The sequence below is a fragment of the Taudactylus pleione genome, unplaced genomic scaffold (assembly GCF_031769625.1).
Source record: "Taudactylus pleione unplaced genomic scaffold, aTauple2 ptg000609l, whole genome shotgun sequence".
Lineage (NCBI taxonomy): Eukaryota > Metazoa > Chordata > Amphibia > Anura > Myobatrachidae > Taudactylus > Taudactylus pleione.
In genome coordinates, this window is record NW_028285011.1 from 6,320,708 (window position 1) to 6,346,946 (window position 26,239).

The 26,239-nt window shown below is 42.6% G+C and overlaps 1 protein-coding gene across 1 annotated transcript in view; it reads right to left on the reverse strand.

Moving 5' to 3' along the window:
• REV1 (REV1 DNA directed polymerase) overlaps positions 1-26,239 on the reverse strand; it is a 148,925-nt gene that overhangs the window by 18,732 nt on the left and 103,954 nt on the right. Inside the window, exons 12-18 of the mRNA XM_088454127.1 lie at positions 23,780-23,899; positions 22,609-22,829; positions 21,767-21,939; positions 21,126-21,228; positions 20,756-20,915; positions 17,255-17,457; positions 10,507-10,743 (exon numbers count right to left, since the gene is read on the reverse strand). Coding sequence (XP_088310253.1) covers positions 10,507-10,743; positions 17,255-17,457; positions 20,756-20,915; positions 21,126-21,228; positions 21,767-21,939; positions 22,609-22,829; positions 23,780-23,899 — 1,217 coding nt within the window. The remainder of the gene's footprint in view (positions 1-10,506; positions 10,744-17,254; positions 17,458-20,755; positions 20,916-21,125; positions 21,229-21,766; positions 21,940-22,608; positions 22,830-23,779; positions 23,900-26,239) is intronic.

Genomic DNA, 26,239 nt, shown 5'->3' on the forward strand with positions numbered 1-26,239 from the left:
ATGTCAGTCGTCGAGCACCTCAATAGTTAAATTTGTGCTCCCAGGATGCACTGGGCTCCTCTCCTATACCCCGCCCCCAGGCCAAGGCACCTCAAGAGAGAAGGAAGAAATTCTGGAACACTCAAGTATCACATTCTCACATACAGAAGGAGACGGAAAACCGGTGACCAGAACACAGCCCATCTGCAGCACAGGTGCGACAGGGCGATAGTCCTGTGGATCCCTATGGACTTCGTTGAAATAGAGATAAGAGATATGGTAAGACCTTACTTTTGTTATTTTCTACTGCAGGGTCCATAGGGCTCCACAGAAGACCTTGGGGATGTCCCAAAGCAGTCTACTTAATGGTGGGGACGCTCTTGTGCAGAAAGGAGAATCCGCCGCCCGAAGGAAGCATCCTGAGAGGCAAAGGTATCAAATGCATAATACCTTAAGAATGTATGGACAGTAGACCACGTGGCCGCCTTGCACAGCTGAACAGCAGAGGCGCCACGACGAGCTGCCCACGAATGACCCACAGACCGAATAGAATGAGCCTTAACAGAGGACAGTACAGGAAGGCCCTCATGAAGGTAAGCCTCTGAATTTGCCAGGCGAATCCATCCTGCCAAAGTCTGCTTAGTGGCAGGCCATCCTTTCTTTCAGAAACCAAAAAGAACAAACGAGTCCGACTTCCAAAATGAGTTGGTATGGTCCACAAGTTTGTAGAGCACGTACCACATCCAAAGAGGCCTCACCAGCTGAAAGGTCTGGGGAGTTAAAAGCTGGTACTACAATTTCCTCATTAATGTGGAAGCTGGATACCACCATAGGTAGGAAACCAGGGCGAGTACGAAGAACCGCCCTGTCCCTATGAAAAATCAGAAAGGGGGGCAGACGTGAAAAAGCCACCAAATCTGACACCCTTCTGGCCGAAGCAATGGCTAGAAGAAACACAGTTTTAATTGTGAGCCATTTTAAATCCACTGAGCCCAATGGTTCAAATGGCGGTCCTTTTAGAGCCCTAAGGACCACAGTCAAATCCCAAGGAGCCACCGGTGGGATAAAGGTAGGATGGATGCGAAGCACACCTTGCATAAAGGTGTGCACATCTGGAAGAGTAGCAATCCTACGGTGGAACAGTACTGACCGGGCAGAAACCTGCACCTTCAGAGAAGCAAGGCGAAGACCGTGATCTAAGCCAGCCTGTAGGAATGCCAAAATCCTGGATAATCCAAATGCTTGAGGATTATAACCTCTGGGGCGACACCATTCAAAGAAGGTATGCCACACTCTGTGATAAATTCTCGCAGAAGCAGGCTTGCGAGCTCTGAGCATGGTGTTCACCACCGAGCTGGAAAAACCCCTGGAACTCAAGAGGGCTGTCTCAAGAGCCACGCCGTCAAAGACAGACGACTCAGGTCTGGGTAGAGGCAAGGACCTTGGGACAACAGGTCCGGACGTTGAGGCAACAGCATCGGAGTGTCTATGGATAGACTCCGAAGATCTGCGTACCAGCGACGTCTGGGCCACGCTGGAGCTACCAGCAGTAGCATACCTCCTTCTTGCTTGAACTTCCGAATCACCCGAGGCAGAAGGGAGAATGGAGGAAACAGGTACGCGAACTGGAAGGTTCATTTGACCGACAGAGCGTCTACCAGCAGAGCCCCCACGTCTCTTGTTCTTGAGCCATACCTTGGCAACTTGTGGTTGTGCCGAGATGCCATTAGATCTACTTCGGGAAGTCCCTACTTGTTCACCAGAAGCTGAAATACTTCCTGCTGAAGTGACCATTCCCCTGGGTGTATATCGGGATAGCTTAGGAAGTCCGCTTCCCAGTTCAGGACTCCTGGGATAAACACCGCCGATATGGCTTGGACATTTCCCTCCGCCCAAATCAGGATGCGGGACACTTCTATTAGTGCCGCCTGACTTCGAGTGCCTCCTTGGTGGTTTATGTAGGCCACTGTGCTGGCATTGTCTGACTGGACTTGCACGGGTTTTCCATAAAGTATGAGCCTTGCTTGCTGAAGAGCCCTTAGAATCGCCCTGAGTTCCAATGTGTTTATTGGAAGTACGGACTCCTATTTTCCACCTTCCCTGGAAGAGGTGTGAACCAGTCATTGCACCCCAACCCAGGGGACAGGCGTCCATTGTCAGAAGGAACCACTCCGGGATCCAAAAGGGGCGGCCTTTGGTAAGGTGACTTGTGTGGAGCCACCAAGTCAGAGACAGATGTACCTCCGGAGACAGTACCAGTGTCTGGGTTCGCATCCGGCATGGAGATCCATCCCATCTGGATAGGATCAGTGTCTGTAGAGGTCGGGAATGGAACTGGCCATACTCCACCATGTCGAAGGTCGACACCATGGAGCCCAGTAACTGCACTGCCCAGTGAATCGACACCTGGCGACTACGCAGGCAGCTGCAAACCAGCTGCTACAGCGTGGTTATCTTGTCCCTGGTCAAGAAAATCCTCTGTTGTTGAGAATCCAATAATGCCCCCAAGATGTAGCATCCTCTGTGAGGGCATCAGCGAGGACTTCTTCCAGTTGATCAACCAACCGTGGCTTTGTAGCACTGTTATTGTCAGCTGTAGATGCTGAATAAGTAATTCCGGAGACCCATCAGGGTATTTAGTGATTGTGCAAAACAAGCCCAGGTAATCCTGCATTTCTGGTACACAGGGTACACAATCCTCCCATAATAATCTCTCCTTCCTTTTGTCCAGCAAAGCACCTGTTGCAGGACTGTGTAAGGGGGATATCAGCCTGAGCAGAATCACTGCTAGACATAATGAATGTATGTGTGAAACTCCTCAGCTCAACTTAGGCTCCGCCTCTTCACCACTGAACTGTGAAGTAATTTGATCCATCAGCAGCACTGTCACCGCAAGGGCTAGTGAAAGAGAAAGTACAGGGATAGCTAAAATGGCTGACAGAGAAAAAGTTTTACAGTCAGACTGCGCTAGCAACAGACACATACAATGCCAGGAAAACTTGCACTATTACCAACTAATAGTTGGTAATGGACAGCCCATGCTGACCACTCTGCAGTAAAAACCAACTATTTTCTGGGCTGTCAACGCAGCCCCTCTTGAAGTGACCTGACTCCGTGCCGAGCACCTACAAAACTGAGGTGCCTTGGCCTGGGGGCGGGGTATAGGAGAGGAGCCCGTTGCATCCTGGGAGCACAAATTTAACTATTGAGGTGCTCGACGACTAACGTCATCAACCTATACCCCAAGGTCTCCTGTGGAGCCCTATGGACCCTGCAGTAGAAATCTCAAATTTGGACTCATTATTATTATTATTATTATCCTTTATTTATATGGCGCCACAAGGGTTCCGCAGCGCCTTACAAAGTACAAAAACAAATGAGCACACAAGACAACAGTTATTAACAGTACAGACAATGCAGGACAAGTACATGATTTATAAACAATGCTGCATAACACCTAAATAAGCAGCAGGGTGTCAGTAAGCAGTTTTAGGCACCATTGTAAATGAAAGTAAAAGTAAGGCAAGAAGAAGCACGTGAGGAAAGAGTGTCCTGTTCGTGAGAGCTTACATTCTGAGGGGAGGGTCAGACAAACAGGGGTGACACAGATGGGCTAGATAGTGAGGAAGGAGCATAGAGTAGTGGGTTAGGATGAGCGCTGGAAAGCATTGAGGAAGAAATGGGTCTTGAGGGCCCAGTTGAAGATTAAAAGCCAGGAAGCCAAGTGATGGAGGAATTTTGCAGGAGCAGTGGTGTCAGAGGGGTAAACCCAGGGTTTGGTGATGGCAAGGAGAATCAAGGCATTACAGATGAAGTGCTCATGAACAGGGACCAGTTTATTATAGACAAAACTGGCTTTCCAGAAGGAACAGGAGAGAGGGATAGAGTTAAGAGGCGAGAGGAGAATGAGATTATTAGGGTTGATGTAGTGTGGAGGTGATATTGATCTAGAGAAGGGGGATAAGGAGTGTGGGGTTATGTGGCTGGCTTCTGAATGAGGAAGGGTGACAGCAGGTGATGGGTAAGGTGGAGGTTTAGTGTGGTGTGGGGGGGAGAAGGATAAGTATCTTGGAGAAAAGAGAGGGTGCAGGGTTTAGTGGTGGTGCAGCAGGACCATGGTGGAAGAGTAGTGAATAATACTGGAGTTGTGGGAGATGCAGTTGAGAGACTAATATGTGATGAAGAGAGACAGAGGAGGGGGAGAATGTAGAGGGGACTCATCAGACCAAAGCAAAGATTTCCACTGGTTTAATATCCATTCCTTGTGTTTCTTGGCACAAACAATTCTCTTCTTCTTCTTGTTCATCCTAAGTAGTGGCTTCTTCGCAGCAATACAACCATGAAGGCCTGATTCATGCAGTCTCCTCTGAACAGTTGATGTTGAGATTTGTCTGCTACTTGACCTCTGTGAAGACTTTATGTGGTCTTTAATCTGAGGTGCTGTTAAGTAGTGGTTTCTGAGGCTGGTAACTCTAATGAACTTATCCTCTGCAGCAGAGGTAACTCTTGGTCTTCTTTTCCTGGGGCGGTCCTCATGAGAGCCAGTTTCATCATAGCATTTGATGGTTTTTGCAACTGCACTTGAGGATACATTCAAAGTTCTTGAAATTTTCCGTATTGACTGACATTCATTTCTTAAAGTAATGATGGACTGTCGTTTCTCTTTACTGAGTTGAGTGGTTGTTGCCATAATATGGTTTACAACAGTAGTCAAAATGTGGTGTCCACTGTGTACTAACCCTACCTCTGCACAACAGAACTGATGGTCTCAAACACATTAAGAAGGGAAGTAATTCCACAGATTGACTCTTGACAAGGCACACCTGTTAATTCAAAATCATTCCAGAAGACTACCTCATGAAGCTGATTGAGAGAATGTCAAGAGTGTGCAAAGCTGTCATCAAAGCAAAAGGGGGCTACTTTGAGGAATCTAAAATATAAAAAATATTTTGATTTGCTTAACACTTTTTCCCACCCAGTTTAGTAACTTTGAAAATAAAGACTTGAATGAGCACAGGAGGCAGAACAGGATGGCCGTAATGTTACCTAGAACTGGAGTTCTCTCAAAGATCTAAGCCTGTTTGTGCATCTCATTAAGAAACTCAATATTGCTGAAAGAGAAACACCTATACAAGTTTTAAAAAAATCCCTTTTGTCTACTAGAAACTACTTCTTTACAAGAAGACTGCTTGTATGTACAAGAAGCACTTGTAAATGTATGGAGTGTTGCAGTTCAGTACTAGAATTAAAGTAATGGACAAGGTTATAAAGGTAGTAAACGGATGCATCGTCAATAGGTGTATGATTCTATGACAAAAAAATATATATATATAACTAAAAATAGAACTAAAAATATAATGAAAATAAGCTTTGGGCAATGTTGAAGCTCCAATTGGAGTGGTTGGTGGAAATCACCGATATATTTGGAAACAGATTGTATAGTTGAAATCTGAAGCTTACCTAGTCTTTCCCTAAGACGTGCCTCTAGAGTTAGTGTCCAGACAGTGGTGTCACCGTTTCTGCGGTTCTTCTCGGAGATGCACTGAGTCCGTGTCCAATGCATTTCGTACAACATATAGGGATTTATTTACTAAAGTGTGGGTTTTTAGAAGATGAGATATTAACCACAGCAACCAAGCAGATTCTACTTAACATTCATCAAGCACCTTCTAGAAGATAAACGCTAGAATCTGATTGGTTGATATGGGCATGTTTGGTTGCTATATTACATTTTATTGATCAATGAAATTATTAAAATGAAAGCTATATTCAGATGAAGTGAATAACCCTTTGTACAGTGAGTGCCAAGTAAAATATAGAAAAAATGCGATGTCAAATTATCAAAATAATAAAATAAAAATAGAAAGTGATTTAAAGTGATGTATTAACTCTAAAATCAGGTGAATTCAAAATCAATATTGAGGCCATGAGGTTCATCTCCTTTCTTTTTGTTTTAGCGATGATATCAAATCACCCAGTCCCCTAATGTTAATTTTTTTTTTCTGGATAACTTTCTTAATTTCTCTAGCAAATACTATAAACTTAATTAAAAAAAAAAAAAAAGTGCCATTGATCCAGTTTAATTTCATCACAGCAGAGATTGAATATATTTCACACCACAACTACTTCTAGTACAAAGGAGAATTCTTTAAGCAAATAAAATGGACTGACATGGGGTAGTTGGGTCACACAAAGGTAACCTGTTCATAGCCATACGGGAGGACAATTGCATTTGGAATAGCAACATTATTAGACATGTGTCATTTTGATATTGCAACCACTATTCTCCACTGTGTTTGTTACACATCCAGATGTCATTAGTGTTCAGCTGCTGATAAAGTTAGATATAAAAGAAGGTAGCTAGGGGGTGTTTTTATCCAGACTCTGTTAAAGAAGAAGGTGTTCCATCTTTCTCTTCCTCCATATTGAAATCTCTGTGTTAAGTTTGCAAAATGTGTTTGATCCTGTTTGATTATACTTTCTACTCTGTTGCTCCTATATAGTGTATCTGCTAACAAACATATTCAGAAAACCTAACCTGTTGGTACCATTTTATCGACAATCTCTACTTTATGAGAAACAGATAATGCGAGACCCTTAAAGAGTTACAAAATTACATCAATAGCAATATCTTAAATCTGACGTTTACTACAACCACTAATAAAGAGGAAGTAGTGTTTCTTCACTTATACATTTTTGTTCAAAATAAAACCCTACAAACAAGAACTCGCACCAAAAACAGCAGATCGAAACAACTTACTACCAGCTATTAGTAACATCAGAGAAAATGGATTAAGAACATCCCAGGGGGCCAATTTAGAAGGCTAAAAGGGAATTGTAGCAGCCAAGAAACATTTCTCTAACAAGGGATGGAACTTAAACAGAAATTTGAAGAAAAACAATATAACGAAAAACATCTCCAAAAGAGAACTGGAATATGTTAAAGAAATATATAGAAAACAACTGATGACCTATAAATCTCAGGAAGAAAACAAACAATGAAGTCACCCTTATAACAAAATATCACAGCAATAACTAACCACTGGAAACCATTTTATTCAAACACTGGCACATACCCAGACTTGAGGAGGTTCTAAAGCAGTGGTGTCAAATTCGGGCCCTCCAGCTACAGTGGAACTACACATCCTAGCATGCAGTGCCACAGTTTTGCTATTAGGGCATACTAAAACTGTGGCAGGGCATGCTGGGATATGTAGTCCCACAAAAGCTGAAGGGCCTGAGGCCCTGATTCAGAGCCGGACGCTCTGACAGAGCGCCCACAGCTATAGCGAGCGGCCAGGAAGATGGTCAAGACCATAGCGACCATCGGGCTTGCGACGATACCCTTGTGGTAGGGTCTCGTTGCCGCAAGCCCTAGAGTGCTTTCGGCTCAAACAGAGCCGAAAGCACTCCAATGACATCACTTCTGATGTCAGTGGGGCCAGGCCCAGACAGTAGGCATTCCCATGGGAATGCCTCCGTCTGGGCAGCCACGCCCACCAAAGGGCAGCACGCCCCCTTTGGTATGAGACCCAGGGCGACGGTTTGCCAGTTGCTATCCGGGTCTCGCACATGCGCACTGGGCCACCATCCACCCCCTTGCGAGCGCTCAGCACTCGTGAGCGGGTCTGAATCAGGCCCCGAGTTTGACACCACTGATCTAAAGCAATCATTGCGAGCAAACCAAAGATTATATACATAAAAGCCAATAACTTGAAAAAACCCCTAACAAAAGATTCACCCCAATTGAATTGGAGAACACCACAAAAGGAACAGTGGGCAATAGATCAGACAAACAAAAAGAAAAACCCTTACATTCGAACATATCTAGAATATCAAAAGGGGACTTGCAACAAATAGAGCCTGATTCAGAGATGCATGCAGTGTCAATGCCACACGAATTTGGCCATGTTTTAAGTCTGCGTATGCGTCCAGGTTGTTACCGAATGGAGATGCAAAGATTTGGACGCAAGAGCTGTAGATTTCAGCGTTCCTGGGAGGTTACATTACGGTGGCTAAGCAGATGCAGGCGTGTTGCCGAAAGCGTCTTCGTCCAAAAATGTACATCCGCTCACACAGGAGGCCATGGTCAGACACAGACACTGCACCTGCATAGGGATGGTGCGAGTTTCGATTAGTAGCCGATAGTGCATCTATAGACATACAGAGACAGAAATGCACAGTCTCAAGTGCACATCTTAATTTATAAGAAATCAGCCGTAGCATTAGCATAAGATGGCTCTAAATCAGGCCCATAGTGTCTGCAACCATTTCTCTCTGGTTCAAAACAAAGAGCCTGATTCAAACTTCGGAATAGAGGTGCCCACACACATACCGATGTCCTCACGATACGATTTTATGGCCAATTTCCTCATGAACTTTCACGGGAGCTCCCTTGCCGTCGTGATCACGATTTGGAGTTAAAAATGTCCAATCTGACTAAAGATCCATCTTGCAGCCAATGCATTGTATCCCAGATTGGCTAATTTGCCCTGCAGCACAGCAGATCAGAAGATGCGATGTACGACGAGCGGGGACGCGCATCGGCATCGTGCTCATGAGTATAAACTCACGATTTGTACCTTTTTTACCCGATTCGTCGTCACGATTCGTCGAAATCGGCCAAATCGTGTAAAATGTCGCTATGTGTGTGGGCACCTTTAGACAGAATACTGGCTGCTATTGCATGTAGCCCACAAATACTGGACAGCTTTATTTTTACATTGCAAATTAGATGTCAGTTTGGACACCTTCCTCCCAAATCTAACTCTCTCTGCACATTTTACATCTGTCCCACCTGCAGTGCAGTATGGTTTTACTAAAGTGCACAGTTACTTGCTCTATCTTACTCTATTCCCAACTCTGATTCAGGTCCAAAGACCCCGCAGCACATTTTTTTGGTATCCAGAAAAGAAACCAACATTGGAGAATGGGTGATCTGATGATATCGCTAAAACAAAAAGAAAGCAGACGGCTCTATAATCTCAAAACCTTTGAACCTCATGGCCTCAATATAGATTTCAAATTCACCTTATTTTAGAAATAATACATCACTTTAAATAAATAAAACACTAGATCATTCCAAAACAGATCATATCAAGTGACCACTACAATACATTCACCTAGGGAGGCTATGACTATGCAAACACAAACTTATTTCCTTTTTTTATATTTTATTTTTTGCTTATTTGATTTTACATCAAATTTTTTCTAGATTTTACTCGACACCCATGATGCAAAGGGTTAATCACTGCACAGGTTATCAATTTTGTTTTAAGAGTTTAACCTTCCGTGAACCAGGTGGAAAAAAATCAACATAGCGAGCCATGTGGGGGAGGGGAGGGGAGGGTTTAATACCCCAAGCTATACTTTATCATAAGTATAATAATTTAGTACAATAGTAATTCCGTATCCATAACACTGATACTTGCCCCTTAAGGTATAAAAATAAAACAAAATAATATAAAGGGAATAAATGCTTTAACCTTTTAAAACAAAACAAAAATAAACTTTTTACGAACTAAACTTAAAAGTCTTCTAGTAAGAACTTTTGTTTAAAAAAGATCTTTGGAACATGTTTGAATAGAAACAGAGAAACATAGAATTTGACAAATTTAACGGCAGATAAGAACCACTTGGCCCATCTAGTCTGCCCTTTAATCACAATCGTTAGTAAAAATTAAACGTATGAACAATTAGAAATAATTTAAATAAACTTAGCCGACTAAGACTTAATGAGATCACTCTTGGCTGACATCAAGGCAGGTTCCGAACCAGGTGGGTATGAGATATACGAACTTTACGCATGTATACTCGCAGCGATAGCGCCCACCGCACTAAACCACTGTCATTATGCAAACTGGCAATGTCGCAATTCCAGCTACACGAACTGGCAACTTGCCCGCAGTATTTTTTAAAAAGTTGTAGGAGTTTAAATCTTGCTGGAGTATGTTACACCCCACCGAGTTCACCAAAGGTTAATTGATTAATACAATTTAATTGGCATCGGTATTTAGACCCTCCTTCACAATAATATCATCATCTTTGACAAAGTGTGTTGTACGAAACGCGTTGGAGGCAGACACAGTGCATCTTAGCTGGGTTACTCAGGCAACCCTGCAAACACGGACTTTCCGACAAATCACTTCGGCCGTGCTATTTTCGGTCCAATCACCAACGGCTTGTGGCGGGTAAGAACCACAGGAATGGGGACAGTGCTGTCAGCACACTAACACCAGACAGAAACAACTTAGGAAAGACAGGGTCTGTAGAGACAGGTAATTTCCTCCAACCACTCTAAAAGGAGCTTAAACATTTCCAAAACCTTATTTTAATTATTTTTAGTTCTATTTTAATAGGTCTGCCTACTCAATGTCAATGAAGTACAGCAATTATTTAATAGATAGAAACTCACTACAGAAAGCTCATATGTTAAACCCAAAGGTTTAAAAGCTTATAAGAGCCAACATACATCGGCTCACATTCTAGTCCAACAGTAGAATCATAAGTACAGTCTATGGTTCTCACCTGTGAAAAGGCTGGGAGGGCAATAACATTAATGCCAGACTCTTCCCCTTGATCAGACAGCTGTGGGATCTGTAAAAGAACAGTTGCCACTGGCTGCTCCTGCATCGAAACAGTACCGGACCTATGCAAGGACTCTTTTCTACTCTCATTAAAGGGTAACCTTTGCTGAATAGCAAAGGTCTGCTCCACCTGTTCTCTGATATCAGGGGGCAGTGCTTCCAAGACAGATGGGTCAACCTGAAAAACACATTTTTCATTATGATCAGCTAGTACATTGGAGAGACAACAAAAATGCAAAACTAGATACATAAGATAGAGTAATTTATTATTTTGTGGCATCAATGAGTTAAGTTCCAATAAAGCAAAACCTTACTTATCTTATGCAATACCCAAGTGCCACTGCATAGCTGCAAAACACTCACTATGGCTCCCCCACCCCCCCAAAAAAAATAAATAAAAGAAACACTGAATGACCATTCTGCCAAGTAAACAACACTGCTACAAACAATAATAAAGCATTACTTCATCTTAAAGCTATATGTACTAAGGTTCTTGGTGCAGGTGGTGCTACATGTAACAGTTAGGTACTACAAAGATTATAGATTTGCTCAAAATAGAGTACGACAGAGGATTTATTTAGGGCACAGGAAGTAAGGAGCGGTCACATGGCACAGATTATTATTATTACCATGTGACGTGCGTGCTTAATCGCCTCCACTCCTCCTATGAGCAGCACCCTCTAATGGATGGGCATACAAAAGAGGAGATATATCAAGCTTTGGAGAGAGCTAATGTGAAGTTGTCCAAAGTAACCAAACAGCTCCTAGCTGTCACTTATCTAGCGCAGTCTATGAAATGACAGTTAGAAGCTAATCAGTTGCTTTGGGCAACTGCTCCACTTTATCTCTCTCCGAAGCTTGATACATCTCCCCCAAAGCAACTTGGAGGAGGCAAGTGTGGAGGAAAACCGGAAATGCGCATTTTCCTCCATATTTATTATATAATATACTTTTCTTTCTGAAGAAACTGCCTGCATGCGTCAGAGAAATGCTTTTAAAGGATTTTAATTTCAGACTGGGGCACTGCATTCTTGTGCAGATATGATCAGGATCTCCTCTCTTGGACTTCAAGTATTATTACTGGAGAGTCAACAGGAGGCGTCAACTCCTTTCATATTTGTGACGAGGATATTGTACTGGATTCAGTCACTGTATTTTGCCAATTAATGCGGTCAAGGGACGTTACACGCCAGTGCCGCAATCCTCAACTCACTCTTCAATGCCAGCTATATGCTGACTTTTGCCTGCAACTCTCATAAGGATTTCAATCTTGTGACTTTATATTCTTTATGTCGGATCGCATAGTCCACGGTTTCCCAAACTCGGTCCTCAAGGCGCCCTAACAGTCCAGGTTTTAAAGGATATCCATGCTTGTGCACAGATGGAATAATCACACTGACTGAGGTACTAATTAAATTACCTGTGCTTAAGCATGGATATCCTTAAAACCTGGACAGTTTGGGTGCCTTGAGAACAAAGTTGGGGAAACCACTGGCATAGCCTAATTATCAGTTAGTACTAGAATTATCAGCTTCACATGCTATATTATAAAAAACAAACACTTTCATACGTTCTATAGTGTTTACATTGTATATTCTATGTAAAGTTTAATACATATACGGGTCATTCCATGGTAACTCATGTTACAAAGTGACATAGCAAGCAGTTAGCAATTTCTGTATACAGTTTTTGAAACATTACTTTTCTTATTTTCTCAGTAAAAGGAGACTGTCTTACCTGCTTAAGTCCTTTTCTTCGAACTCCATAGGGGAGACAGGGACTACGCTGGGGTATAGGCAGGCAGATGGATTCTGGGCACCAAACAGTTACATTTCTTCAGCCCGAGCAGCCCAGGCTCCTCCTCCCCTATACCCCGCCCCATGCAGGCCAGTCACCTTAACAAGCCCAAGGCAGCAGGGGGAAGAAGGAGAAGTAGTAAGACCAGCACACACACAGAAACAAACACCCGAAGAGATAGGGAAACCAGAAAACAAGGAGAAACTCCACCAGTCAGGTGCGTCAGGGTGGGCGCCATGTGATCCCTAAGGAGTTCGAAGAAAAGGACTTAACCAGGTAAGACATAAGTCTCCTTTTCTTCTTCACTCCTCCATAGGGGACACAGCGACTACGCTGAGACGTCCCAAAGCAACTCCTCTAAGGGAGAGGACGCTCCTGAGCTGCACTGAGTACCCGTCGCCCAAAGGCAGCATCAGGAGGTGAAGGTACCAAAAGCATAAAACCGAACAAAAAAAATAGTGTGAGCAGAAGACCATGTGGCTGCCCTGCAAAGCTGCTCTGCAGAGGCTCCACAACGAGCTGCCCAAAACCTGGTGGAATGAGCAGGATATCCCTATTATGGTCTACATAAATCCGGGGGGACCTCACAACATCTAAAAAGAGGCCTCCTCCACTGAATTCTACGGAGACTGAAAAGCTGGGAGCACAATCTGATTGAGGTGGAATCTGGAGACTACCTTTGGAAGGTAGCCTAGCCGAGTCCTGGGAATGGCCCGGTCCAAGTGAACCAGAAAATAGTGACACGATAGAACGCTCAAGTCTGACACTTTCTGAGCCAAAAACAATAACCAAAAGGAAAATAGTCTCCCACGTGAGCCACCGAAGGCCTACCGAGTCCAAAGGCTCAAAGGGAGACTACTGAAGAGCATGAAGCACGAGGCACAAGTCCCACGGAGACACCAGAGGGAAAAACGATGACTGCACATGGAGAACGCCCTGAAAGAAGTTATGGACATCCGGCATCAAGGCAATTTGTCTCTGAAGGAGAACCGAAAGTGCAGAGACCTGCACTTGTAAGGAATACAGACGAAGACCCAAATATAGACCTGCCTGCAGAAACGTGAGGACTCGAGAAAGCCGGAAGGATCTGGAATTAAGACCCCTGGAAGAACACCAGGAGAAGTATGTACGCCAAAACCCTATGCTAAACTCAAGAAGATGAGGGCTTCCGCGCATTCAGCATGGTACGAATGACTGCGAAAAACTTTAGATGTCCCAAGAGCCACCATGTCAAAGCGAGGCGAGTCAATTCCGGGTCGAAGAACGGGCCCTGGGACAGAAGATCCGGCCGTGGAGGAAGACTCAGTGGAGCGTCGATGGAGAGGTCCAGAAGATCTGCGTAAAAAGCCCTCTGCGGCGATTAGGGAGTTACCAGAATCACGGTGCTGTCTTCTAATTTTAAACTTGTGAAGAACCCTCAAAAGCAGCGAGATCGAGGGAATGTGCACTGTACATGATGAGATTGAAAGTCCACCGAACCACTAGGGCATCCACCAGAAGGGCTCCTGGGTCTCTGGTGCGAAACCCGTACCTTCTGGTTGTGCCGAGATGCCATCAGATCGATGTCCGGCAAGCCCCAACAATGAACTAGAAGCTGAACGACGTCCAGATGAAGGGCCCACTCACCTGAGTGGACGTCCTGGAGAGTCCACTACCCAATTTTGGATCCCCAGGATAGAAACCGCCAAGAGAGCTGGAACATGACGCTCCGCCCAGCGGAGAATGCGACTCACCTCCTTCATAGTGCAGTGATTAAGAGTGCCATCCTGATGATTTATGTATGCGATGGTTGTCGTGATGTCGGACTGGACCTGGACTGGGCGATGTCGAAGGAGTTGATGAGCCTGATAGAGAGCCCTGAAGATAGCTCGAAGTTCCAGGACGTTAATCAGGAGGCGGCTCCACCGACCCTGGTAGGACTGCTGGCAGATCATAACACCCTACCCACGAAGACTTGCATCCGTGGGGAGGACAATCCATTCCTAAATCCAGAAGGGGCAACCCCTGTCCAAATGGGAGCTCTGGAGCCACCAAATCGAGGGAGAGACGAACCTCCCGAGATTGTCTGCAGCCTGATCTGGAGATGTGATCTGTTCCAGCGAGCCAGAATCTTAGCCTGGAGAGGCCAGGAGAGAAGCTGGGCGTACTCCACCATGTTGAAGGTGGAGACCAGTGAACCCAGGATCCGCATGCGGGCGTGTATTGACACCCGACAATGAAGTAAGAACCCTTGAATCCTGTCCTGCAGTTCTCGAATCTTGTCCACTGGGAGGAACACTCTCTGAATCCTGGAATCCAAATGGGCCGGAGTCAGGGAGGACTTCTTCCAATTGATGATCCATCCGTGTGATTGGAGAAGATCTATTGTCAGACAAAGGTGTTCCTTAACCATGTCTGGAGATCTGGCCAGGATAAGCAGATCATCCAGGCAAGGATACCCCTGCGCCGCAAGTGAGCCGCCATGACTTTCGTGAACACACAAGGAGCCGTGGAAAGACCAAAAGGCAAGTACTCCTCCCTGACTGCAAACTGGAGGAAGCTCTGGAGCTGGAAAGGCACATATAAATAAGCATCCTGGATGCCCAAGGAGGCCACGAAATCCCCCGGTTCCAATGCCAGAATGATGGAGTGCAAGGACTTCATGCGGAATCGGGGAAGCCACAAGTACTTGTTGAGGGACTTGAGGTTGAGGGTTCCCCAGGGAGAGGCCAGTCCCATCAATCTGCACACTTGTCAGCTGGCTTAGCAGCCGGGCATCTAGTGGGCCAGAACTGTTTGCTTCTAGGCTTGGAGGAAGAACCCTGGAATTTAGAAAAGGACTGTCCCTTGGCCAACCCTTGCAGGTGAAAGTAGTGAAAGAAAGACGCTCGCCCTCTAGGGGCTGCTGCAGAAGGCAGAAAGCCGTCTTGGAAGCCACCACCGTGGCTACAATCTTATCCAATTACGGCCCAAAGAGAACACCACCGGGGTAAGGACCTTCTAAGAGCCTGAATCAGGGCGCCATTAGCGCAGCCAGAAGGCCCTTCTGACAGAGACAGTACAAACTGACACCTTGGAAGTTAAGATAGCAGTGTCCAGGGCCGCTACGTCAAGATGGGAAGCGGCCTGCTTTATATGTGCTACCTGCGGTAATAGCTGGTTCTCATGGGACCATGACGAAAGACCCTCCTCTAGGGTGTCCGCCCAAGAGCCAATTGCTTTCGCTACCCACACAGATGCAAGGGCCGTACGTGCGATAGCACCTGCATGAGCATAAATGACCTTAAAGAAATTTTCCAACTACCCATCAGTCGGATCCTTAAGGGAAGTATTATTAGGGATAGGGAGGGTAGAATTCTTGATAAGACGGACAATATGCGCGTTAACTGGTGGAGTGGTCTCCCACTTGTTACGCTCTGCGGCAGGGAGCGGGAATAAAGGATGCAAAGCACTTGGAGAGCTGAAACCACCTGTTAGAAGCGGCCCAAGCCTCCACTAGCATTGCCTCAAGTTGTTCAGGTTTAGTAAATTCCACTGAACTACTTTTCCGACACTTGAAAACCCGCAACTTGGATATAGGGGTCGGCTCCTCGTCCTAAATAGAAAGGAGCAATCTAACCGCCCTAACCAAGGCGACAACATCCAACTGAGGAATAGTCTTCCTGAATAGACAAGGTCTCTTCCTCAGAGGCACCGGAAAGGAGGCGGACACCTGCGCTAAACCCTGCATTGACTGGGAGAAGGTGCTCATACATGGGGGCTCTAGCGCAGGCAGCTGCAGATAACACTACATAATAGAGTCAGCTTGAACCCCCAAGGCAGGGAGGACATGCGCATCTGTAAGGTGATCTACCAACTACAACATTACCTGCGACAGGTTGGCCATCCACGCCAGTTCGTTCCTGGCTGGAAGCTGTAGATGGGCCCTCAAGTTGCGTGCCTGTGCAACACCGGATACAGAAACCATCCTGGACCACGTCCTGTGGGGAAAGACCAGCAGAACAGTTTCTACATGTGCAAAGGAGCCTCCACCACCTTTGGCGCTTTATTTTACACACACCAAGTTATATAACAGAGGTGTGCAATAAGGAACAATGCACTGGGGCCGCATAAATTTAACAACGAGTGGGTCTTAACCAAGGGGGAACTAACTCAGCTAACGGGGTGAGCCTACCTCCCCCAGGGCAATGGCCGCCTACATTGCCAGCGCCGCCCCCCCCCCCCTTCCCGCTACCTAAGTGCCCTGGTGGCCTAACAGGGGTGCGGGCTTCCTGGCCTCCCGCTGTCAGCACAGTCGGTGGTCTCCAGGACCGGCGGTGAAAGCCGTGCTGATGCGGCACCCTGCAAGCCTTACCTTGTTGCCCCCGGTGTCCGGCTGCGTTCCTCTGTGTGCTGTGATGGGTCGGCCGAGGTCGCTGCCATCGCGGCGCCGGGGGTTGGTGGCGCTGCATGCTCATAAAAATGAAGAGTAAAAATTAAGAAATACGAGGGTGCTTTAGCAGCCCAGCTGTAGCGGTGACCTGCGGCACCAAACCTTGACTGACCTGCCTGGGGCTGGGGTATAGGGAAGGAGGAAAAGCCTGGGCTGCTCAGGGCTGAAGAATTTTAACTGTTTGGTGCACAGACTCCATCTGTCTGCCTATACCCCAGCGTAGTCCCTGTGTACCCTATGGAGGGGTGATGACGAAATAAAATTAATTTCAAATAAATTCCTTTTGCTGTTAATAGTCATGCATATATTTGCTATGGTACTTCATAATGTTAATTACCATGGAATGACCCATATGTTTATATATTAACAAAGGATCAGTTACAGCATTTGGAGTGTAATTACTAGTGGTCCCAACACTCCCTTTTGCCTTCATATATACTGCAGACTACATAACATTTACAACATTAAAAGCATAACTCACTTGTGAAGGGGAAGGAACTTCAATGGTTAAATTAACTCTTGATTTGACACAGACTGGAGAGTGCAGGCCATTCTTCTTTCCAACAAACTCTGCTTTGCTGGTACTTGGTTCTTGACTTGATGGTATATATTTGTGACCAGGTGAAATGGAAGCAAACATCTCTGACGCTAATGAAATGTCAACATCCAAAGAAGCAGTAATAACTGTGAGGAATCAAAGTTGCAATGTCAATGATGCATACGAGTTTTAGACAGTAGACACAAGGTAATTTAGAAAAAAAATAAAGAGTAGCCTCCACTGAAAAAATTTTACTTTATGGTTATTTTTTTTCAAAAATAAGAAAAAAAAGAATTCATTAATGGTGCACCAATATTATACAATACACATCGCGTTTGAAAGTGGAAGCACCTGAAGGGTTACAAAACTGCATGCTTTGATGGGAAGACCTGAAAGGATCAGGGCGCTAACAAGTAAATGCAGGCGTGGCACATTTTGGTGTAAAAACAATATTTAGTTTAGCTAAACAAGATCTTAAAATAAGACAGGAGGAGTGAAGTGGATCCCCTGGTTGCCCTAGTAAACAACTTGTACATGGTGTACAGTAGTGCATTTAATATGGGATTCTAAGATTTTATTAAAAAAATAAATACAAAAAGTGACACTTATTAACACTTTTTGTGAAAATTTTATTTTGATATACATCAACAGAGGCTTGATTCCTGTGAATTAAATATATGCGTATTTTATTTTTCTAAAAAGTTAATTTTTCCATTTTTATCTTGCCTGTATTAGGTTTCTGTCTGTCTTAAGTTAAAATGTCTAAAAAAAAAAAAATATATAGTTGAGTGTAAAATGTATTTTCTAATGTTACAGTAAAAGGGCCTCATTTGCACTGAACAAAATGTATAAAAAGGATGTATGGAAAAAAAAGAAAGAAGTTGGGCGTATCTCAAGATGCATTCAACTCAAAAACAACAGTATTTGTTCAGAACTAACAAGCCTTAAAGACAGCGAGAGACACTAGTTGATAGGGAAATGTGATTTTCAAATTTACTACTAACACCATTTGTAAACAATATAATGTAAGTGACATTTACATATGAGAGGTCTTGACTTTTATTAATAAATACAAGCCCCATTTTCTGTAATAAATGTAATTAAATACAAACACTCCTACAGCAGTTTAGCCCTTTAAAAAAAAACAGAAATCATCTTTCCTGCAAAGTCCACATGTAAAGGACAAATAAGTGATGTGAATACAGCACGATAGTCATCATTCAGGCTCTTTACACCAGCTCTCCAGTAGTCACAAGTGATATGCAGAGAGGAGAATCTGGGGGACACGTCTACATATAATTATGTTGCAAATTTGCTTTGGCGTCTATCCAACTCTTTGGAAAACCACTAGGTGAAAAAAATATCAAATCTATAAAGAAGCATGCATTTTCAAAGACTGGATATCTACAAAATGTACAATGAGCACACCACACAAACAATGTTTATATGCAAAATTGCAATAGGCTTACAGCTTAAGTGTCCCTTGTGCCAGGGGGATGCAAATCCCTGGGCCTCTTCTTTATAGAGTATTCTGGAACACTTTTCAGGGGCAAAAGTCCCAGACAGTCTAGATTTCTACATTTTTCTGTCCGGGACTAAGATGGGGTGTATTGTGAGAGAGCAGTGAATCTGCTAAAAGCGCAAAACTCTAATTTTCAGTCCTTTTGCGCTGTTGGGCAAAGTACGGTTCAGGTGTACAGTAGGATGTCCTCTGTCCCCGACAGAGGTCAGCATAGAGGTAAACAGGCACGGAGGAGATCAACAACAAAGATATCAGACAATATTTCTGGATGACAGGCAGTCTGCCCATCTAGCAGTGAACGTAATGGGAGACTGCTTCTCTTTCGGTATCATTGGTTCAGTTCTACTCTAGATTCCTGAATAAAAAGCATTACGCATAATAAATGTTTTTCCAGGGGAACAGGCAAAGTGCAAGGCTTTCCAAGAAGACATTCATGCTTTACTCCCAGCAAGTATTATCATCCTAATGCCATAAGAACAGAAGGAAAACATTTTTAATAAAACCTGTTTTTGGTTAAGAGAATTAACATTTCTTTTCAACAACAAGAGCCTCACTTCATAATCTCCGTTTTTTGCAGATTTTATTATCCCCGTATCCTATTTATTCGGCCAAAAAAATAGGATTTTTCGGCCGAAAACACATAGGATCCATGATGACTTCACAGACCTATGCGTTTTTGCAATGGTGAAACCACAGTACTTTTCGGGGATTATTTTTCGGAACACATCAGGTCCCAAAAAAAATCCATGATCAGTGCTGGTGTCGGGCAGGCTTTCGGGGTTAATTGGATTGCCCCGGGGGGATCCAATAGCGCCCGAATGATTGGATACCACCAATAGTCTTTTCAGAAATATGTTATAAAGGAAACCATAAGAATCGTGCAATGGTAAGAACAGAGCATTGTCTCTTTATTCCGAGAGTGAATTGTGAAACAGATTACCTTTAGTGAGCAAAAGCAGAGTTTGTTGAAGGCTCAGAACTTTTCTCTATTTCATTGCAGAAGTAGAGGGCACTCATCAGATGTGCCGACCTTCTAGCAGGTGTGATACACGCAAAACCACCTTTGAATATTCCTAGTTTTTGTGAACTTGAATTTGTTATTGTTGGCATTACAACCACATCTGCAATCAGCAGAAGTGAAAGATATTAAATGGATTTTTTTTCTTCAGGCCATTACCACAGAAACCGATTTAAAGCATTTTTTTTAAAAGGCAAAACCAGGTTGATTTTACCTTTTGAACAGTTGTTACTTAAAATCTAGCGAATAAATCGAGGTCAGCTCGTTGCTGCTCAAAACTCACAGGCTATTATATTTGGGCTGATAACTGCACCACTACAACATTGTTACTGAATACTGCCAAGTAGCTCACGACAACCATCTAATCCAGAGCAGTATGCTTGCATCATTCATATTTCTGCAAAGTGTTCAGTGTGAACGGTGCCGACCCGGGAATAACCCGGGCCAGCGCCGTGGTGTGAAAGGGAACTGTCCCGGTTATGACCAGGTTTGGAAGAGTGTTCCAAATTCCGGTTTGGACCCAGGAGTTTGTTGAAAAAGGGTTATTAGTGCAGTGAAATGGCTGTCCAGTACTCTGGTTGTAGCCCCAGTAACAGACTACAAATATTAACTTATTGCATATAATGCTAGCAGGTCATTTACATTATTTGCTTGTGCATTATCAAAATGGGGTCGTATTATTTGCATTTGTAAGTAGATATAACATACGTTTTTTTCATAGCCTCATACTATTCGTGAACACGTGATATAGTGATCTGTCACAAAAAGAAGACCGAATAGGACATAGGAAAAATAAACATTTAAAAAAAAAAAAAAAAAAACAAATCACAAATTACATGCCCACTGTTATTAGTAACAACAACAACAAGAAGATACACTAGAATGTCTGTCAAAAAAGGATTACCTCTTTTGTCATCTTCTTCCTCTGTGGACTTCTTTTTCCTTTGCTCTTGAAACATATTAGTCAGTGAGCGACATCCTCCAGGCAACAGACCCGATTTCAATGACAAGGGACCAAAGTTAGATGTGTGTACTGGAACCAAATGGTGCATCTGGAGTCCAACCTTATCAAAACAGGAGATCGTGGCCCATAAATAATCTAGGCACCAAAGAGTACTATATGTGAGCAAGTCTGTCTAATACATATTAGCTTTTTCCCATGTAGGTACAGAAGTAGTTATACGTAGCCATATATAGCCATGACAAATATTAATATGAACACAAGGTAGGAGAGAAAAGAATACATGGATGGTATCATTGCTTAAGCTACATACCCCTCTAATATCCGAAACATTCAGCTTCATCGATTGAAACATTTTCAGAGCTTCTTTTCCAATCACACTGACATTATCTGTGGCTTGGTCAACAGTTACAGTTCTGAATAAGCAGAAATGAAAAGGCGTTCATATGACAACATATACATTTTACTTAGAGCTGCCCTGAAAAGTTTTCATGTAGCACGTTAAGACTGCATTTGTCTGTTATGTGTTAATTTAGAAAAGTAAAATAGCCAATATCAAATAACTACAGACAGGTGCCTGCAGTCTCATCATTTGGATAGGAGTAGGGCAGACATGGTAAGAGAACTGAAAAGGGGAAAAAAAATAAAACAACTACTAAGTGATAAAAAGTAATAACAATACAATGTTTAGACAAATTAGGACAGTGATGGGCTTACTAGAAGGCAGCAGATTATGGGAGTTAAGCATCAAACCTTCTAAAGAGAACTGGTGAAGTTGCAAATAAGAATCAATCATCTTCTAGGTATCATTTTATAGAATGTACTTGATACATGGTAGCTTCACGCTGATTGGTTGCTACAAGCAATTACTCCACCTGTGTCCTCTTTAGAAAGTTTGAAACCTCTCCTCAATTTATTTGCACAGTGTATTAGATGCACCATAAGTATATTCACCTTGCAATGTTGTCACAGATTCCATGACCACCATATTTTGCAGGTTCTACAGGTGCCCCAGCTTTTCGCACCATTATCTTCATTGTTAGCTTCTTGCCTCTCATTTTCACTGACTGAAGCCTTCGCTGGAGCTCTTCTGAAAGGTTCATCAAAAAGGCTTCTGCTTCACTAGGCTGAGGACAAATACTTTTTATTAATGAAACACACAGATATTACCTAACAGGTTTACATGCAAAAATTATCCACACAGCTATCTGTATAAGGTAATAAATTGCAGACAATTGTGCAACTAAAAATTGCTTGTTAGGCAACCTAAAGTCAAGGTATGACATGAAAAGACCTAATATAGACAAGGAATAAAATAAGATTCTGGGTTAAGTCCGAGAGGATGCATTTAGTCTAAAGGTGCATACACACTAGACGATATGCTCCCTGAGCGATATCGTCTAGTGTGTCCCCGGCAGGCTGTGCTCAATGTCGTTCATGACATTGAGCACAGCCGCTGAACGATATCATTAGCGATATCGTTCAGCGCCGGGCTCTCTCACCCATTCCCTGACATGCAGCAACCTGACGAGGTCGTCAGGTTGGCCTGCATGTCAGCCCGATGAACGAGGATGACGAACGACCCGCGGGAACGCGCGTCGACGTCATCGTTCATCTTTTTTGTGTTAAACATGGACGATAAAGTGGACGACTGAACGATAACGATATCGTTATCGTTCAGTCGTCCACTTTAATCGCCCAGTGTGTACGCACCATAAGCCATGCCAGAACCACTGAATCTGCCCAAGAATCCTTACATAAGAAATAATTTACAAGAGATGCATTAAAAGATGTACCTGTGTAAAACGGATGCCATAGTTAATTTCAGCAGATACAGATTTTCTCTCTCTCTCTTTGCGAATAGGTCGATCATCTAAGCCTCGGCAGAATCTGTACAACATCTGACCTGTTTTTGGTCCAAACTCCTTCTGGAGTTTTGACATTGTAAGGTTTTGGAGATCTCCACATGTTTTAACATTAAAGGATGACAATTTATATTCCATAGACCTTCCAACGCCTAGATGTGATAGATCAAAGAAAAGAAAATATATTTCACTAGAATGCCAAGATAATGGCATTTAAATAAGCTTTGTCTGCACAAAAAATCCAGTACGTGCCATTCTGGCAATATATGTGGTTCTCGCACTAATGTGTACAGAGTTGCACCACAAAATACTGTTCTTATAAAAACACAGTGCTCTCTATATTCTGCTATTGTAAAATAGAAACCCAAACTACTATTATTATTGTGCAATGTGAGACTGGTTAAACATACAATGCATGCAATAAAATGTATGCAAACTTATGTAACTCAAAGAGGTTGAAAATAATTGAGATTTTAGCGTTTAAAATGGTAACTGCAACACATCGGATTTCTCGATAGCAAAAGTTTGGATATAAAATTATACGTTCTTATATTTTCATGTTGACACTTCACTACCTCTTTATTGAGCACCATTACCAGTCTTATTGTAGCCCCATAAAGAAAATTATACTGGAGACCAAAGCTATCCATTACAATTACTTCTGATACTTAAGGGATAATTGTACCAAAAACTTAATATGTGGAATATTGGAATTTAAAACCGACCACAAAAAATAATAATTTAAAAACAAACAAAAACAAGATACTATGTGTTGTCTTGTGCATGTTTGGCGCTGATCCTGCTGGCAGTGGTACCATTGGTCAACATGCTGCCTCAATGAAATACGGACCAAATAGGCCAGAGCAAGCAGAGTGCTGCAGACCTTGTGCTCTTAAAGAGCAGATTTTTTTTTTTTACAGTATGGAACATTTGTTAGCCAGTAACACAGAAGTAGCAAGCATAGCAGTGCTATGCATGTACAAGAAAACTAAAGTAGTTTTAGGTTGCATTTTCTATGCCCTTCCAGGATGGTGAATGTGAAGTGTTTATGCATATCTATAAACATTGCATTTAACAAGCAAGAGTCATGAAATTAAATTACCTGGCAAAGTACTAACTAGTTGACCTCTAATAAAATCATCTACTTCCTCTGGTTTTAAATGATACTGTCCATCTGGTTTGGCTCGTCGGGTTGCCATTCTAGCAAGAAGAATATTGGATCCTACAAGGAGAAAGCAAATAAAGTACTTGTACTGTATCTCTAAAGACTGTTTGTTCCCATGTAAGCCTATAAAGGAAAGTCAGCTGCTGCGGGGATCATTTACTAAGACTGCAGCAGCAGAAACAATGGTCCACACAAACATTGGAACTGAATACTTTGCAATTGCTTATTAAACATAAAACCAGCTTAAAACAAGTCATTTTAAAGTTATATAGCTTGTAATACATTGCAATATTTTCACACCAGATGAGAATGCCTTAATACTACCTAGAAGACAAAGAATTGGCTGATTATTATTATTGATAGTTGCTATCTTCTTCTACTGGCAGGTGGAGTCAGGTAAACAATTACATCCACATTATTTCATAATAGGGCTCCTGGTAACATTGGTTAACTATTGGACATTGTTGCAATCATTGGCATGCAATGCTTAATACAAATATTTCTGCTTTTATTGGATACTGATAGATACCTTTCATTTGATCTATTGGTGCTATGAACCAGGATATGTGCCCAATGTGATGACAAAATATGGAGTAGATGTAATACAAAATAACAGAAACACTATATTCTGTTATTATATTTTATTTGTAAGCAATATTTAGCAGTTTATATAAACATACAGTAGACCCAATCTATCTTAAAAATGGACAGTATGGGAGGAATTCAGCGGGAATTTGCAACTTAAATATCGCACACATCGCAATTAATTTTCATGAAGCGCGCTCCCGCACCTAAATGGCCATTCCCGGGAAATGAGGCAATATCGTCCCTTAATTCTACAATGTGCGACCAGGGAGAAGTAAAAAAGTGCCAAATAACATAGCAGACAGTGGCCTTGAGCAGAGTACTGGATATTCCTAAAAGCTGTCAAATGATTGATCTTGACCTTTTTTGTAAGTAATGTTGGATAAATGGTAGACAGCAAGTATTTTTCAGCAAATTAAAGTCTGCACATTATTTTGGGGTACAGAAAATTGTATTTCATGTCCTTTTTCAGTGTTTTAAAGGCATATTTGTAAAAGGTTAGGAATAAAAAAACCCATCTCATTAATGCAACACCCCACATATCTGCCCACCTCATTTACACTATTGTTGAGCATTTTAGAGAAATTCACCTGAAAACTGTCACATCAGTATTGGCTAAATTGTGCTATTTAAATGCCTCCAAGAGCCTAATTATTCATTGTCAGTCTTGTACAAGAGAATCTGCACTGTGTCCTGACATTTTTAACCCCCCCCAAAAAATAAAATATATATTTTATATATATTTTATATATATATATATATATATATATATATATATACATACACATACATACATACATACATACATACACACATATACACACACACACACAGTATATTGCCCCTGCCTTTTCCCCCGCTCGGGGAAAAATGCGATTTTGCTGTGAAACTTGTCAAGAAGTTTGGAGTCCAATTGCAAGATTGTGCGGAGGTGACTTACCCGCAAAATCACATTGCGCTAAATTGAATCCCGCCCTATGATGTTTAGTTGTACAAACATTGCTACTGGTAATAACTTTTTGTACAGATTTGTCTGAAAGTAAAACGCACCAATATAAAAGTAAAGCACAATGAAAATAACAGTGGATGTCATTATAAATCTATCACTAAACAAAGCAAGGTCCATAGTCCATTCTTTACCAAAGGACAACTTGGTATGAAGTTTCAGTATTGTACAATCTATTAGCAAAAATTGTATTATGCAACCAAGGGCATCTGTGGGCCACAGAAAAGCAGCAGGGCCTTACCTGGTACAAAACATTATTAGAGGATTAAAAGCAAGGCTTATAAAAATTATCTGCAAAGTGAATTAAATTATTGTTACTCTACCCATAACACTTTAAGGCATGCAGTATAAACTGAAATATAAAAATGTAAATATTGTAAAAAGTTGGATCAGAATACACCCTGACCCTTTCAGGTACCCCACATAAAATTACAGATTTACAATTCTTCCTTCCTGCAATATTTGGGAAGGTCAAAAATACAAGTGAGTGTAATGGTGCTTTACACACGATACGATATTTCTGAATGATAAATCGTTCATATTGTTAATTTTTATGCAGCGAATGTCCATCGATGCGCATTCCCGCATAGATGATAACGATATCTATGGTCGTCCGTACATGCAGGCCAACTTGGACGATTTCATCACGATTTACATGTTCAGAGATGTGGCAGGATGACTTCACTGAAAGATATCAGATATCTTTTAGTGTGTACACCAAATATTGTTTGTCTTGTATCACAGAAAAGTTCAAGTGAAATCATTCAGCGATATCGTTGGCTGTGCTGATCGTACTGTGTGTATGC